The sequence below is a fragment of the Anolis carolinensis genome, chromosome 5 (genome assembly GCF_035594765.1).
Source record: "Anolis carolinensis isolate JA03-04 chromosome 5, rAnoCar3.1.pri, whole genome shotgun sequence".
In the NCBI taxonomy this organism is placed as follows: domain Eukaryota; kingdom Metazoa; phylum Chordata; class Lepidosauria; order Squamata; family Dactyloidae; genus Anolis; species Anolis carolinensis.
This window is the reverse complement of record NC_085845.1, coordinates 17,993,353-18,009,078: the sequence shown is the minus strand read 5'-3', so window position 1 is coordinate 18,009,078 and position 15,726 is coordinate 17,993,353. Positions and strand designations below refer to the sequence as shown.

The 15,726-nt window shown below is 39.1% G+C and overlaps 1 protein-coding gene across 6 annotated transcripts in view; it reads right to left on the bottom strand.

Moving 5' to 3' along the window:
• aff1 (ALF transcription elongation factor 1) overlaps nucleotides 1-15,726 on the bottom strand; it is a 172,062-nt gene that overhangs the window by 9,292 nt on the left and 147,044 nt on the right. For 5 of the 6 annotated variants that reach the window (XM_062981848.1, XM_062981851.1, XM_062981849.1 and 2 more), the window contains 7 exons: nucleotides 12,809-13,741; nucleotides 10,573-10,670; nucleotides 8,149-8,407; nucleotides 6,106-6,197; nucleotides 4,678-4,741; nucleotides 2,119-2,255; nucleotides 887-958 (listed from right to left, as the gene is read on the bottom strand). In XM_062981848.1, coding sequence (XP_062837918.1) covers nucleotides 887-958; nucleotides 2,119-2,255; nucleotides 4,678-4,741; nucleotides 6,106-6,197; nucleotides 8,149-8,407; nucleotides 10,573-10,670; nucleotides 12,809-13,741 — 1,655 coding nt within the window. The remainder of the gene's footprint in view (nucleotides 1-886; nucleotides 959-2,118; nucleotides 2,256-4,677; nucleotides 4,742-6,105; nucleotides 6,198-8,148; nucleotides 8,408-10,572; nucleotides 10,671-12,808; nucleotides 13,742-15,726) is intronic. The other variant, XM_062981850.1, reaches the window with a different exon arrangement.

Here is a 15,726-nt window from a genome sequence, read left to right as displayed (position 1 = left end):
CTGCCTACGCTTGAATGCGAAAGGTATCTCCTTCTGCCACTGCAACTGGAGAATCATTTAAACAGAGGTGTTGCTGGTGGGAAATGTGAGACCAGCAAAGCAAGAAGTCTGCCATATATTCAAGGGTCCTTCTCTTAAGAGTCTTTTTCCAACCATACTATCTGAAATTCATCCAATTCAAAACAGTTCATGTAAAGAAATCATGAACAATCCCATTCTATCATTGGAACGCTTGGGAAGAGCATGTTTTCTTAGTTCCATAGGTGGATTGAGCTCAAAGTTCTACATGATGCATTCACAGAGCTTGGAAATGTTACCTTTTTGAGCTACCAGAAATCTCCAATGTGTGTGATAAGAGATTCTGGGAGTGATAATCCCGAGAAATAACTTTACCAAGTTCTATCAGAACCTAGAGCTTATTTAAGCCAACTCAGTGGAAAAGTCTGCATCACCTTCACACAAAGAGAAAAAAGAGTACAATTATGTACTAAGCTTTTCATAATGAGTTTCACATATGTTTTTACACTTTTTTTTAGAAAAGGAATACAATAAGATAGGGCATGCCAGTATCTTTGTACCTGTGCCATTCTAGTACCCACCAACCAGCCAAATGCCATGTTGGAAGGAGATTATGAGAGTTGCAGTCTAGGTCATTTTGTTAGCATAAATTTGGTGAAGTCACAGTACAAAAGGAAAGGAGGAGGACAGAACCTTTCCATGGCTAGGCTAAAGGCTTTGCCCATTCATATTTTATTTTAAATCACCATATACAAGTGTGTGTGTTCATTAAATGTGAATGAAAGAAAGCTCCCTACAGCTACCAACCATTCTCTTGCATGCTTCTCAAATTAAAATTAGGTTCAAAACAGAACAGTGTCCCACTCACCAAAACACAATGAAGATTTTTTCTGGCGTGGTTGTTGAAGAATCAGCAAAGGATTTTAATGTCATTACGAATCTGTAAGAAAACAAAATTAGTGCTGTTTTTAATAATAACAACAAGTTCTTATTTACGTAACCAGTAACCAAAACAGCCCCTTTCTTCTACAGCCACGTCGATGTAGAGGAAATAACTATTGGTTTGGATCTCCAGAACATGTTATTGGCATCTACATTTCACATCTTGTACTTTTTAAAATTTCTCCTCATTTAGATAATTCACATTTAGCTGTTACAGGTGGGTGGAGGGAAAGTTCCTAACTGTGACTCCTCCAAGAGTAGAAAGAAAAAAAAAACATCTCAGGGCCTTTTGGGGGAAGACTTTGTTCCTCTAAAGCAAAAAATGAATAAAAATGTGGCCTATGGCTTTTATGCACACTTCAGGACCCATAAGTTCAGCTCTAGAACTTTAGCAAAGTAGCCTAAAGCCTTGTTAAACCACAACTCCTATGATTCCATAACACTGAGCCATGACAGTTAGAGTGGTATCAAACTACATTAATTCTACAGTGTAGATACACCCTAATAACAAATTAAGCATTTCACATAATTTGTATAGATGTATTTTCAAAATTTGTATCACACCACTTGGTACTAAACCTCTCAAGATACAAGACTTGAAACATAAAATGTGAACCATGGAAAACAGCCATGACCTGATAAAATCTTCAACCGAAGCCAGCTCTTTATATGAACGGCCAAAATATGTAACAGATTTTTCCTGCTTTATGGAACCTTCAATACAAATTAACTGGAAAAAAGAATAGCCAAATTTCGCTGGAGTGAACAAAAGTATTTTGGCTCCTCATAACATGAATTGGCGAGCTGCTTCTTGGAGCAGCACACGGTGTAGATCCAAATTACTGGCACCAAGAGAGCTGAACTCAGCCTCAAAGTCAATATAACTGGGATTGGTTCTACTCGGCATATCATTTCACTCAGTACTACTGGCTATGGGTGGCAAATGCTATCATGGGTTGAGTGCAAGAATTTTTCCAAGAATCCATAACATGATCCTTATGATTGGCAATAACAGGTAATGAACCTGGACCTTTTCTATGCTCTTAGCTCAAGTAACAAACCCCATGTGCTAGGAGACTGGAGGACAGGCTACAAATGAAATAACAGTAAGGCTTCACTAGTCCCCAGGAAGTTTCACAGAAAGTGATGCCCACTTACTTGATGAGTTCTATGGTATCTGCAAATATGCTGTAGGCTGACTTTGGTAAGACAGGATCAGATTCCAATGAAATGCCACATTCAATGAAGGACAAGGCAGCATCCAAGTACTTGAAGGCCTTTCCAACTTTCTCTGTCTGCAAAGGAGAAGTGCTGGTCAGTTAAGAGGCACCCAGAAGCTTTTCTGTGTAGTTTATCACTTAGCTGGAGTTCCAAAATCCTCCAAAAGCTGAAATTGGCCACAGGGGTGGCTGGGACAGTGATAGCTTTGCTTTTGAATGGTTCAATGTAAACAAATTTATTTAAAACATTGCATAAAATGACTTCAGGCTGTGTATTTAAGGTGTATATAAAACAAATGAATTTCGTATTTAGACTTGGGTCCAATCTCATTAGGTACAGTAGAGTCTCACTTATCCAACATTCTGGATTATCCAACGCATTTTTGTAGTCAATGTTTCCATTACATCATGATATTTTGGTGCTAAATTTGTAAATACAGTAATTACTACATAGCATTACTGCATATTGAACTACTTTTTCTGTCAAATTTGTTGTATAACATGATGTTTTGGTGCTTAATTTGTAAACTCATAACATATTTTGATGTTTAATAGGCTTTTTCTTAATCTCTCCTTATTATCCAACATATTTGCTTATCCAACATTCTGCCGGTCCGTTTATGTTGGATAAGTGAGACTCTACTGTATATGCAAATACAGGTATTCCAAAATCTGGAAAAAAGAATCCAAGATACAAAAAATTCCTGGACCCAAGAATTTTGGATAACAGATATTAAACATGTACTTCTTCTAATCATGAGAAATCTTATTTGCATTTTAAAAGGAAAATAAGGGCCCAGGAGCTCTTAAAAGAGACTCTACTTTCACAAGTGAATGAGCAAAGCCTGGGTACAATGCTGTTATAACCTTCCACTGCATCCAAAATACACAGGGATTAGCACATGCAGAGAGCATTTCCTTTGGCAAAAAATGGACTTCAATCAGTCCCACACTTGTGAGTGTCATTGTACTGTGCAGTCCTTAACAAAAGGACAGCTGATTGGTTCCATTCCAAGAGGAAATAACAGTTGTAGTACACAATGGAATAAATATTATCCAGTGCTTTCTCTATCAAAAAGCCGGATCCCAATATTTTGCCCCACTGCAGAACAAATAGAAAACAGAAAACAGGGGGGAAACTACAGCTTAATTTACACTTGCTCCAAAATATGAAGGGTTTAAAATGGACTCTATCAATTCAGAGGCAAGGAGAAGGAACACTTCTGAATGTTTCTTGGAAGTTTTTAGACAACCCTTACAAATTAAACAAAACTGGAACACCAAAGGGAAATATTCTAGGACAGTCTACTGCCAACTGTGTTAACTTCCTCTTTGCAGCATTTTTAAAAATAATAACTGGTTTGATTTCTACCTACCTGCTATTTGAAATGACAAAGTCCACTGAACTATCTCATAGCTTTCCTATTATTTTAAATATTTGGATCCTTTCACCAAACAGTTCTCAAAGCAGTCTACGCAGTGATATTATGCAATAGTAAACTTTGCTCTGCTGTTTTCAATCTATGTATTACTACTTGTTTTTTTTGCTACTTTAAAATTTTTTAAAATGTGTATCCCAACTTTTTGCTAGTACTCAAAGTACTAGCAATGTACTAGAAATGCAATTAAAATGAAACAAAATACAGTGAAAAGTTAAACATTATAAAGACCAGACCGTGCAAAGTTGTTAGGCTGAAAATAAAATGTTGTTTACAGAACATCATCACGTTTCTGTTTTGCATTTGAAACAACCTTGAGAATTATATTACACTGCCTCCCTATTTTTTCCACATATAAGATCTGTGATTGGGAGATAGTATGTTTTTGATCAGGGCCATCCAGGGTTGTTCTTGTTATTAGTATTGCCATATAAAAACCTGCAGCAACAGTATGATTTCATTTCAGGTGCATTCTCTCCATACTGCTTGCTTTTCTGGGTTGTCTCATGGTGACACCTGGTTTGACTACTGTATGTGTGAAAAGGATCTAGGAGTCTCAGTAGACAACAAGCTGAACATAAGTCAATAGCGTGATGCAGCAACTAATAAAGCCAATACGATTCTAAGTTGCATCAATAAAGGTATTGCGTCTAGATCAGTAGTTCTCAACCTGTGGGTCCCCAGGTGTTTTGGCCTACAACGCCCAGAAATCCCAGCCAGTTTACTAGCTGTTAGGATTTCTGGGAGTCAAAGCCCAAAACATCTGGAGACCCACAGGTTGAGAACCACTGGTCTTGATCAAGGGAACAAATATCTGCTATGAATGCTTTGACTGTGTTTTCCTGCATAGCAAAATGGTTTTGCACTGAATGGCCCTTGCAGCCTCTTCCAACTTTATGGTTCTACAATACTCACATTCATTTTAATTAATAGTATCACTATACCCTTAATACACTTACGTCATTATATTTACCAGCAAACTTTCTGGTAATCCCAAGCCAATTTCCTTCTTAAACAACTGCTATTTTTTGAATCCAGCATGAAGACAAGAAACTTACCATTGCATCAGCTTTGTGCTTCAACCTTTTGGCCTCATTTAAGTGAAATTCTGCTGGATTTTGTCTAGAAAAAAAACCATGGGCATGATTTTTTAAAAATAATTAATAAATAAAGGACTAATGAGTGTACAAAGGCATGCACACTGCAAAGGCTGAATTTTTAGTCTGATATTCAGTTCATATGCAGTAATGACATGGATTCACACATACTTAAAAACATACATTTTCTTTTCATAAAAGTGTGGATGTGGTGTATGGTTTTAAAAAGTTCCCCTGTATACTATAAACTATGTGCAAGTGATAGGGCTATGTGCAGTTTCTCCCTTCAGTGGAATAAATGTCAATTTTTGAAATAAATGTGGGGCATTAAAAAGCAGCCTTCCAACTTGGCACAATCATAAAAATGTGTGGTGAAGAAATCAGAAGATGACTACGACTTGGAAGGGTAGCTATGAAAGAACGGGATAAGATCCTGAAGTGTGATGATACATCATTGAATACTAAAGTTAGGATGGTTCATGCCATTATATTTCTCATCTTGATGTATTGTGCTAACAGCTGGATAGTGAAGAAAGCTGATAGGAAGAAAATAAACTCAACCCTTCAAACTGGATTCAGTAGAAAGGTCTTCTCCTAGATAAGCTTGTGAAGAGGAAAAGTCAGAAAGTGGCCATGCCATATGATTTGAGATACATGCTGAAGAAAGCACATTGTTTAGAAACACACAATGTTTTAAGTTCCTTGTTATTTTAAGTTACATGAAACATGTACAAAACATTCAGAGCCATGTTCCAAAACATCCTGATATGTCCTGTTTTGTAACAGCCATAAAAACAGAATAAGATTCAAAGAACAAATGTGATATACAGAGTCTGGAAATAGTGTACTATATTGGTTGGTTTGTAACATATTGTTATTTTTTTATATATCATATCCTTTTGATAACTGCTGACACTGTGTTTTTAACAATTATATAGTTGGAATACTTGCTTGTTTATGGTAGAAGTTCATATGATGCTTATAGCTAAAAAGTCTCAGTTCAATCCATTCATGAACCTTGAAAGCTTTTAAAAATCTTTTCACTTCTCATTTATTTTAAATTAGATAATTTTAAATTATCTAATTTAGCTTGATTAGAATTGCTACTAAAAATATAAGCAGCCTTTTAACAAATTGTCATATGATTAATAACCACAAAAGTGTAATGATGTATAATTAAGAATCTGGTAAATATGAATATGTGAAAAATAGCGGTTATATTAAAGAGACAATAAGGGACAAAAAGGTTTAAAATTAATTCTGGATAACTGCTTATCAAATAATATTAATGCAGGATGGTTTGGACAGAGAGTTATTTACAAGAGAAGGGGAAAAAGGTAAGTAAGAACTCAAAAAGATGACACATTCAAGTCAGAAAGTTTATCTTACTTGTATGGCTTGCATTGAGGTTTTGTTGGCTTGGAGGTACCATTTGGCAAAGAAGGCACTGGGAAAGGGTTTGGAACATCCTCTGCAGATCCCTGGGAAATCAGAGAGGAATGATGTCAGATCATTATGCTCAAAAAATGAGATATAGATGGAGAAAAAACACTTTCCAAAACACACATGCATTTTATACATCCATCCTTCCCATTATCCCTTTAAACAATAGAGACTAAAGGAAACTTAGTTTACAATTATGCAGCATATGAGTACTTTTCTAGATTCACGAAAATATTAAGTTGTGTTTTTCTTGACAGAAATGTCCAGAGTGAATAAAACAGCTCAATTTTGTTGGAAATTAGGCAAGTGGGGTTTATATATCTATGGAATGTCCAGGGTGGGAGACAGAACTCTTTGTTTGTCTGTTTGAGGCAAGTGTGAATGTTGCAATTGGCCACCTTGATTAGCCTTGCAGCTTCAAAGCCTGGCTGCTTCCTGCCTGGGGGAATCCTTTGCTGGGAGGTATTAGCTGGCCCTGATTGTTTCTTGCCTGGAATCTCCTACAATCCTTCAAGCAATCCAGGCCACATTTAAGTGCAGGGTTTATTTCTTCCTTCCATTTGACATTGTTCCAAGGAACTGGGTTAAAAATAGTTTTGAATATATACATCTGTACTTTTTTCATGTTAGGAACATATTGAGAAACTGTAAGCCACTTCTGGTGTGAGAGAATTGGCCGCCTGCAAGGACTTTGTCCAGATGTTTGATGTTTTACCATCCTTGTGGGAGTCTTCTCTCATGTCCCTGCATGGGGAGCTGGAGCTGACAGAGAGAGCTCACCCGCTCTCCCCAGATTTGAACCACTGACCTGTTGGTCAGCAGTGTGCCGGCACAAAGTTTTAACCCCCTGTGCTACCAGGAGCTCCTACATCTGTACTAATCTGCGCTCTACTTACCAATGTGTGTCTTTCAACAAAAATATAGAACTGTATCAAATATCAGTTCTACCTAGTTACCTTGTGTAACTAACAAAGTTCATTTCAAAAGATCTAATCTAAGTTATATGTGTGTTGGATTAAACCCATTACTTCATTATCAGGCTAATCTTAATAGTCATGATTTTGCAGGTAAAGCTAGAGCTTCTAATAAAAAAGTTAAACACTGTTTCATCCTACTAAATAATCCCTAGAAGAAGCAAAGAGATGCTCCCAGGGCTTGAAGGTCTGCTCTAGCTACTATTGCCCGGTCCTCAAAGCATGACTACTCTGGAAAATGGAAGCTCTGATTTAGTGGTCTATCATGGTCAATAGCTACAGCAGTCTTTATGAATTCATATAAATAAGCCATCTAAACCATCACCATATCTTGTGGCAATTAATTCTGGAAGTGGGTTATGTACTATTTAAATGTTATGGAACTATGTATCTTGTGCCACATAATGAAGACATTTCGCACAGCTCTCTACTATCACTTTCCCCTCCATATCACATCAGCAATGTTGAGTAGTGGTTGCCAGGTGAGCAGCATGCTGAACTTATTCTGTGCTTTAGTCTGATGTTTTAAAAATCTATCCAAGGTGCAGAATCATATTGCCAAAACTAGCCATTCACCAAAAGGGAAAAGATCACAGATAGACCTGATTTTTATATGTCATTTGACTTAAAAAGAATGACCCACAGGATAACTACACTGAAGAATGAATGTACCACTAACTGCCATAGCTCAATATTATGGCATCACGGGAGTCACAGTTTATAAGGTCTTTAGCCTTCTCTGCCAAAGAGTGCTGGTGCCTCACCAAACTACAGTTCCCAGGATTCCATTACATCGAGCCATGGCAGTTGAAGTGTTGTCAAACTGTATTAATTCTACAGTGCAGATGCACCCTAAGAGTTACTGATTTGGATGGAAATGCACATACAGCAAAGGCAGTTCTCAGACCAATTCAGAAACAGGTATTTTCAAGCTCTGCCACCGCTTCACCTCTGCGGCTGAAAAGTTGCTTGGTCACTACGACGCATAATGAGGAAATGTGTTTCTATAACTTACTTTGTTGCTTTTTGAGCTTTCGGAAGGCTTCCCCTCCAGTCTCCTGTGCTTGGAGGAGGATGACAAATCTTTGCGGCTTTCCTTGCTCTTGGCAGTGCTGAGAATGAGATTGGAAGGCTGGCTGCAGGCACTGCTCTCTCCCTTTGGCCTCTTGTGAGCCGTCTTGGCTGGCTTTTGGGCAGGCTGAATGGGAGACAAGGGTGGAGGCGGAGGCAGTGGCATCTCTTTTCTTTGTGTCTCTGCAGATGGCTTCAAAATCCTAGAGAGGAGGAATCAAATCACTTTTGAGCCACCCAGAGTAGTGTAAAGTGTGTGTCCACGTTTAAATGCACAACACGCACTGTTCAGGCTTCATCTTGAGTAATGGGGGCTTGAAGTGGGGACTTGGGGACTTTCTGCTGATTCATTAACAAGATGCAGAAGTAAAAGCTTTTCAACAAGATGCAGAAGTAAAAGCAGGCAAACACATATACACACAGAGCATTGCACATTTAAGTTTGCTTTTAAGGGAAAACTGAAGCTAAATGATTTCAGAATCTATAGGCTTATTAAGGGTGTGATTAGTTTCAGGCTGCTGGAAGCCATAACCATTTGTTCCCTATTGTGGCTGAGATCCAGAGAGCTACTTTAAGTGCAGCTATAAATTTAGACAATTTGCCGAGTTTTCAAAGCATTTGCTCTGAAAAGCAGCTACCTTTCCAATGCACTTGCAACAACTAGAGCTCCGTGCATAAAGGTAAAGGTTTCCCCTGACGTTAAGTCCAGTCATGTCTGACTCTAAGCCGAAGAACCAGCGTTGTCCGTAGACACCTCCAAGGTCATGTGGCTGGCATGACTGCATGGAGCACCGTTACCTTCCCAACGGAGTGGTACCTATTGATCTACTCACATTGGCATGTTTTTGAACTGCTAGGTTGGCAGAAGCTGGAGCTAACAGCAGGCGCTCACTCTGTTCCCGGGATTTGAACCTGGGACCTTTCGGTCTGCAAGTTCAGTAGCTCAGTGCTTTAACACACTTTGCCACTGGGGCTCCATGCATACAGGGCTGTTAATCAGCATTTGCAGAGGAAGAGAGCAATGGATGAGAAATGTGTTGAGTCTCCAAACTTACAAAGTTTATCCAATTTGTGTGTATCACTAAACAAAAACTGCAGTCAGAAAGCTCTCCATTTATGAATTTCACAGGTAAAAAGTGTGCATGAACACATGTGCATGACAATGTGTATCTTTTTCTCTTTCTTTGAAAATGTGCACAACTTTTGTTGGGGGGAGGAATTATAAGTTCACATAGACTGAAACTGGCATGAGCTCTAGGATAAAAAATAGAGGACTGATAAACTTTTGTTTGATTGATTTGCATCTCTTTTTGAAGGAGCAGAAGCAGGAGTGAGGGAAGGTTGCTATACTTAACATTTCAGTGGTGCTGTTTGACCTACCTAAGTGCATGCACACACATGCTCTCTTTGTGGAATGGGCAGGAGCTGCCAATGAAGCAGCTGTTTGGCATATTTTCCTCTTCTGGCTGGAGTTGTTGGCATGTGCCTCTAAGTCAACCCTACCCTAGAGTTCTCTTGCAAGAGTTATGCAGAGGAGGCTACCACTGCCTTCCTTTGAAACTGGGAGAGTACAACTTGTGCAAGGCCAGTGGTTTTCAAGGGCTGATAAGACATTTGAGCCCTGGAGTCCAAATCCAGTGCCCAAACCACACTAGATGTATCTGACTGTGCGAAAGAACATAAATGCCCACTCCAAAAATGTAGGGTTACCTCTCCGGGTCAGGTTTGAGTTAGGGTTAGAAAACAACAAGAAGCACCCTTTACTGCAGGTCTTGGAAGCTACAAAGTACTTCTGGAGGAATCTGGGGGAAAGAGTTGTCTGAACAAATACAATGTTACTAGCAAGGCAAATATTGGGCAATTCTTTTGCAATGCATATATTTAACAGAAGTGTTTGGGAATTCTGGAAGCAACAGCATTATGACCACCAGCAGTTTTTAAACATTCAGAGAAGTCAGATTGCATCAACAGTTGAAGCACTCAGAGATGCCAAACCTGAGACACTATCACAATGCCTATGTTTTACACCAGCTTCTCCTGGATCCTCCAGTACAGTCCCCCACACCCAACAAAGTATGATCTCTCTAGGATGTTTCCACCAAAAGTTACCATAGAGTCTTATTGCAGGACAGAGAAAATTCCCAGAAATATATAGGTCCAACAGCAAAACTCTATGTATGGGTTTTGAAAAAAGTAATTGTTTTCAATAGTGCTTGCTATTCATAGTTTCCTGTTTGCACTTTAAGTTCAGGGATCTATACCCTGTGGATAAGAGGAATCAGGAAAAAAAAGCCAAAGTACAAAAACAGACCATGTTGCACCAAACTGATTTTTAAAAGCCTTATGTTACCAACAGCATCAAACTCACTTGATTTTACTGGAATCTTTGTGACCTGATGATGAGAATGATTTGGTTTCTTTATCCAGCCTGGCTTTTTTCTGATCATTTCTCTGATGATCTTCCTGCTGATGAAAAGACAAAACACAAAGCTTGGTACTGAGGAATGAAGTTCCCATCCATCTCAATCAACACACAGCAGAAGAACTGCACAGGACAAGGCTTGTGAAATGTTGTCCAATGCTGCCATTATAAAAAGCAAAAGGAGTAATGGACTGTGGAGAGGAAAAGGAGGACCACCAGTCCCTCCTGCCTTTGCAGGCAAAAGTGCCAAGTGGCAACAAAGATCTCTTTTAGTGCCATTGTCCTCTCTTCATTCTTAAGAAGGACAACAACATTGAAGGAGATTTTTGTAGCAGCAGCTGGAAAATGTAATCTGTAGAATAGAAGGGAGCATTAGAAATATCTGTGTTTTTTGCATTTTCATAGATGTCCCACATTCTTAAACCTGACTGTGGAGGACTGACTGTACAAAACAAATTTTCCCTTTCCTTCCCTTGACCCCCCACTTTCCTAGTAAATGTTTTAATAACATTTATTTGGAAAAGAAAAAGACATATGGACTAAAACATAAATCAGGAAGAACTTCCTCATGAAAAAGTTGTTCAAAAGTTTACTATGGAAGATGTTGGTCTCTCCGAAGCTGAAAATTTTAAAATAGAGGTCAGATATCCATCTGTCATGAATGCTTCACCTAGAGATTCTTAAACCCAACTTACAACACTCAAATTCTGTGATGGGAAGCCAGAGTCCAACACATCTGAGGCCACCACCTTATAGAAGGCTTTACTAATCACTGTCCTACATGATTTCACAACAATGATAATGTTATAATAGAATACAATATTATACTACTAATAATACAATATAATAATATTAATTATATATTAAATGTAATATTACTAATAATATTACCATGGAATTATGTAGTACAATATAGTAATTTAATTGCTTATATTGTGCTATGCTAATAATATATTGTATGTACATTTGATTTGTAAGCCGCTCTGAGTCCCCTTCGGGGTGAGAAGAGCGGGATATAAATGTAGATAAATAAATAAATAAATAAAATGATAACTTCTCAGGGATATAAATAGAGATTCTTGCACTAGCAGAGGGTGGGACTGGATTGCCTCTGGGTTACCTTCCAAGTCTGATTCTATGAAATGTCTGTAAATAATTTATTTTGGGATCCACAGGAAAGAGAAAATCACTACCTCTGCTAAAACCACACGTGGCAACATTTTCTGATCCATCACAGTTCAAATAAGCCTGTCACTAAATGTATGTTTGGATATAAAGTCGATGGTGAGTATGAATTATACAAAGGGAGCAGAGAAAGGGAGTGAGGGCAGGAGAAGGAAAGAAGCTACAATGCATCAAGTTCCTTCTGGCCAAGCCATTAATGCTTTTGCCAAAAGAAAACAGCACACCAGGGATTTAAACCCACATGGATTCCCCAAACACACTTCAACAGGAATCAGATATGAGGGGAGGGAGAGAAAGAAAAATAGATCGAGATGGATTTTATGCATACACTCCCAGTAGAAAAATGCCAATATCTGAGCCAGGACTGGCTCAAGAGTACTTGAGAATATCCTGTAAAAATTCAAGGAATCAACTCTCATAAAATTCATAAAGCCAAGTAGCAATCACTAAAGGGATGGTTAGATTTTACTACTAAAGTGACAACTCTGTTTACTTGTTGTTAAAACCAGCACATTAACAGATGATACTGGTTGTACTTCAAAATATTTGCTCAACAGCTGCACATTTTCAACCGCTCAAATTCAATATATGTTCTTGTAAAGCAAGACAATATTTTTGACACAACACTCTTCTTGTTTGTGCTTTATACCTTAAATCCGAAACAACGCCACTATGAATTGTGTCCAGTTCCCACTTCCTTGACACCTTAACACTAGGAATAACTCTGAAAACTTCCTATGTCCTCTCCAATTTGTAACCTACGGAGTCAAATGAACCCCAGCAATCATTGGATCTTTGCATGTTTTAACATTATTTGATTTCAGCACAATTAAGAAGTTGAGAAGTGACATGACAGCTATGCTTAAATATTTGAAAAATGTAGTATTGAAGGTAGTAGCTAACTAATGGAAAAGATATTCTACTTTAAGTTTAGGTTTTGATTCCAATTCTATAAAAATGTATAAAAAATATGAAATCTTCTGGAGGGAATAATCACCTTCCTCTTTTTGAGACACTTGCTTGGCATATCCACACTCCTTTTGTTTGCATCCTGCTTGCTCATAGTGCTGTGGCTCCCTCTGCTTTGCAGTCTTTCGGGGCCAGTCCCCTTCCCAGGAGGTTGTGGGATCCGTGAGAGAAGAGCAAGTTCAATTTTGACCATAAGCGAGGGAGGGAGCGAGCTATCCCTCAAGGGCGAGAGCAACTTCTTATCCCTGATAGGCAAGAGAAACTTGTCTCTGTGACTGTCCTCTCTTACCACAACAGAGCCTTTAGTGCCACTGCTACTTCTGCTGGCGGTAGTAACTCTGGGGCTTTCGCTTAAGGGGCTGAGGGGCAACTGACCCTGAGTGCTGACAACCACATTGTCTTTTGCAGCATCACGGTTTGAAAATGATTTAACAGTAGCCTGGTGCAAACTTTTGTGCTTCTTTTTTTCCGAGGCCTCCGGCACAGTCGGTTTGAGCTCCTTCTTCTCCCCTGACTTAGGCCTCCCTTTTGTTTTCACCTTGGGCTTGTCTTTGGAAGACTGGTCCTTGGCCCCGTATGGGCCAGGGGGCTCACTTTCTACCGTCAAGCTTCTCTTTGGCTCCTCTGATACCGTAGTTTTGATGGATTTCCGGGGCTGTTTGCTTCCCACAGTCTGGTGGAAAGGCTCCTTTGTGTGGACCGGAGACTTTGGGCAGCTTGACTTGGTAGGGAGGTGTACCTCTGCGCCAGGCCGGGGAGGTTTGTTGCCAGTTTTGGAGTGACTGTCTTCTGGCGGAGGACATTCCCTTTTGCTACTGCTGCTGCAATTCCCAGTGCTGAAAGTTTTCTCTTGTCCTTTGCCCTCCGGGAGGCTGCTCCTGCTATGTTCATCCTCAAGCACACTTTCATTGGGTCTTAGCCAGTTTTTCAGCTGCCATCGGTTGGATGCTTGTGGATCGGGCTGTGGAGGAAAAAGCAAAATCAATTTTGTGCCCAAAGAAAGATTCAATGAAACGTTCTACCATTTCTATTCTTCCACAGGTCTTAAGTTCTTGTTTTATGCTACATGAGAGCCAAAGAACCAGTAAAGGCAATCCCCACTCAAAAACGTCCCTGTAATCCTAGGCTCAGGCAGAACATTTCATTTCCCCAGTTTCTCTGCTCTTTGCTATCTTTAAGTCTCTTGTTTTTCCAAATGACATCTACTGTACTCTTTCCTCCCTGGCTGCACTGTATGAAGATCTCGTGCAATGCAACTTCTTTTACAGCCTTCAAGTCTTCCTTGTTTCCATGCTCAGCTGTAACACGATTTGTAAACAAAACCTAAAATGAAACCTTCTATGGTAGGTTATCTACATTCACAGGGATGAGAGGCACAGGACCTCCACAAAAATGGAAAGTACACTAATAAAAACCCATCTTTTAAATACCTAAGAAAACAGCTCTCTAGGAATATCTAGGTTTTACAGCATGACTATTGCCAGCTTCTGGAAGATGACCATGCAATCATGCAGGACGACATACAAATGCCTAGCGAAACATATTAATCAAATCCACAAAAAAGTCAAAGCTGTACATTTTTCTTTTCAGATTGCCCATTGTCTTGCCTTCTCTCCCCTTCCCCTGTAGGTTCCTCTGTGCTCAATTTTAGTACTGCATGCTACTTATACTCTGAAAAGAACCATACACTTCAGTTGTATTAAATAATCTACTTCTTAAAAATAATATTTGAACTCCTTCTTCGTCAGTTAAAACATCAAGCAAGCCTGACTGCGTTCAAAAAGCTTCCTCTTGTTGATATGGTTTGCACATACAACTACTATATCTCTAACTGATGTGACTAGTATTTCTGTTTCTGAATGTGGGAGAATAACTCCTCCCAGCTTGCCTCTATCCTTAAAGATTAAATGGCCCTGCAAGGAAGCCTATAATTTTTCAGAATAAAGACACACAACATAGTCTGCTGGATCCCACAACTGAGCAACCAACAGAGGAATAGGTGCCATGGCCTTCAGATTGCTTGTTGTTTAGTCCTTACTTTGCTCTCTTATCCACCATGTTGAAAGTGACACATAAGACTAGGCATATGCTTGCTAAACACTTGGCTTCACTAAGGACCCCACTTACTCAGCCCCAGAGAAAGTGTAAGCCCTTGCACAACTTTTAATGGTAATGTAGTGCCCACAACAGGGTAACAACTTCATGGCATTATTACATGATTTTCTAGAAACAAAGGTCTTGATGTGAGCAGGTGACATAATCATTTGATAAAAGCATGATTTATAGCAGAAACTTTTTGCTGTTCTCAACAGAACAGCAAAAAGAAAAAGAAAAAAACCTGAAGAACCAGATATCTTTGTGTTTTCTCTTCCATGGAAAAAAGTAAAGATAAATTATATGGGGAGGGCAAGGGAGTGCTTCTGACATGAAACATACTGTTATACATGGTAGTTGTGTTCCTGGGAATTGCTTTTATAACACAAAATAGGGTATCAGGGGAAAAATAATAGGGGGTAATTCTTATACCATAAAAAATGGAAACCAGCCAAACATGTTTCAGCAAACGTTTCTTCAAAGCTAACAATATGCACATATGACCAGGCAAATCTTGCATAACCAGACAAAAACATTTTCAATAGTCTAGAGACTTGAAGGTTTCTTCCAAAATGCATCCAGGGTTGACTTTTTTCTATAACCAGCATTCACTTTTCTAACATTTTGTTAGCCAGACTTACAGATCTATGCTTGCTCGCTCACCTGCCGCTCATCTCCCTCCCATCCCCAATCTCTAAAAGGTTCGCCACCACAACAACTATGCATTTCAACGACATTGGCTTATCTGTCCTTCCCTCTTCTATTTTTTTGTTGGTGTACATGCATCATTAATAAGAAATGCTGGAGGCAGCTCCTGTTTGTTTTTCTGTTGTAGGTAGGCACATATGGAAG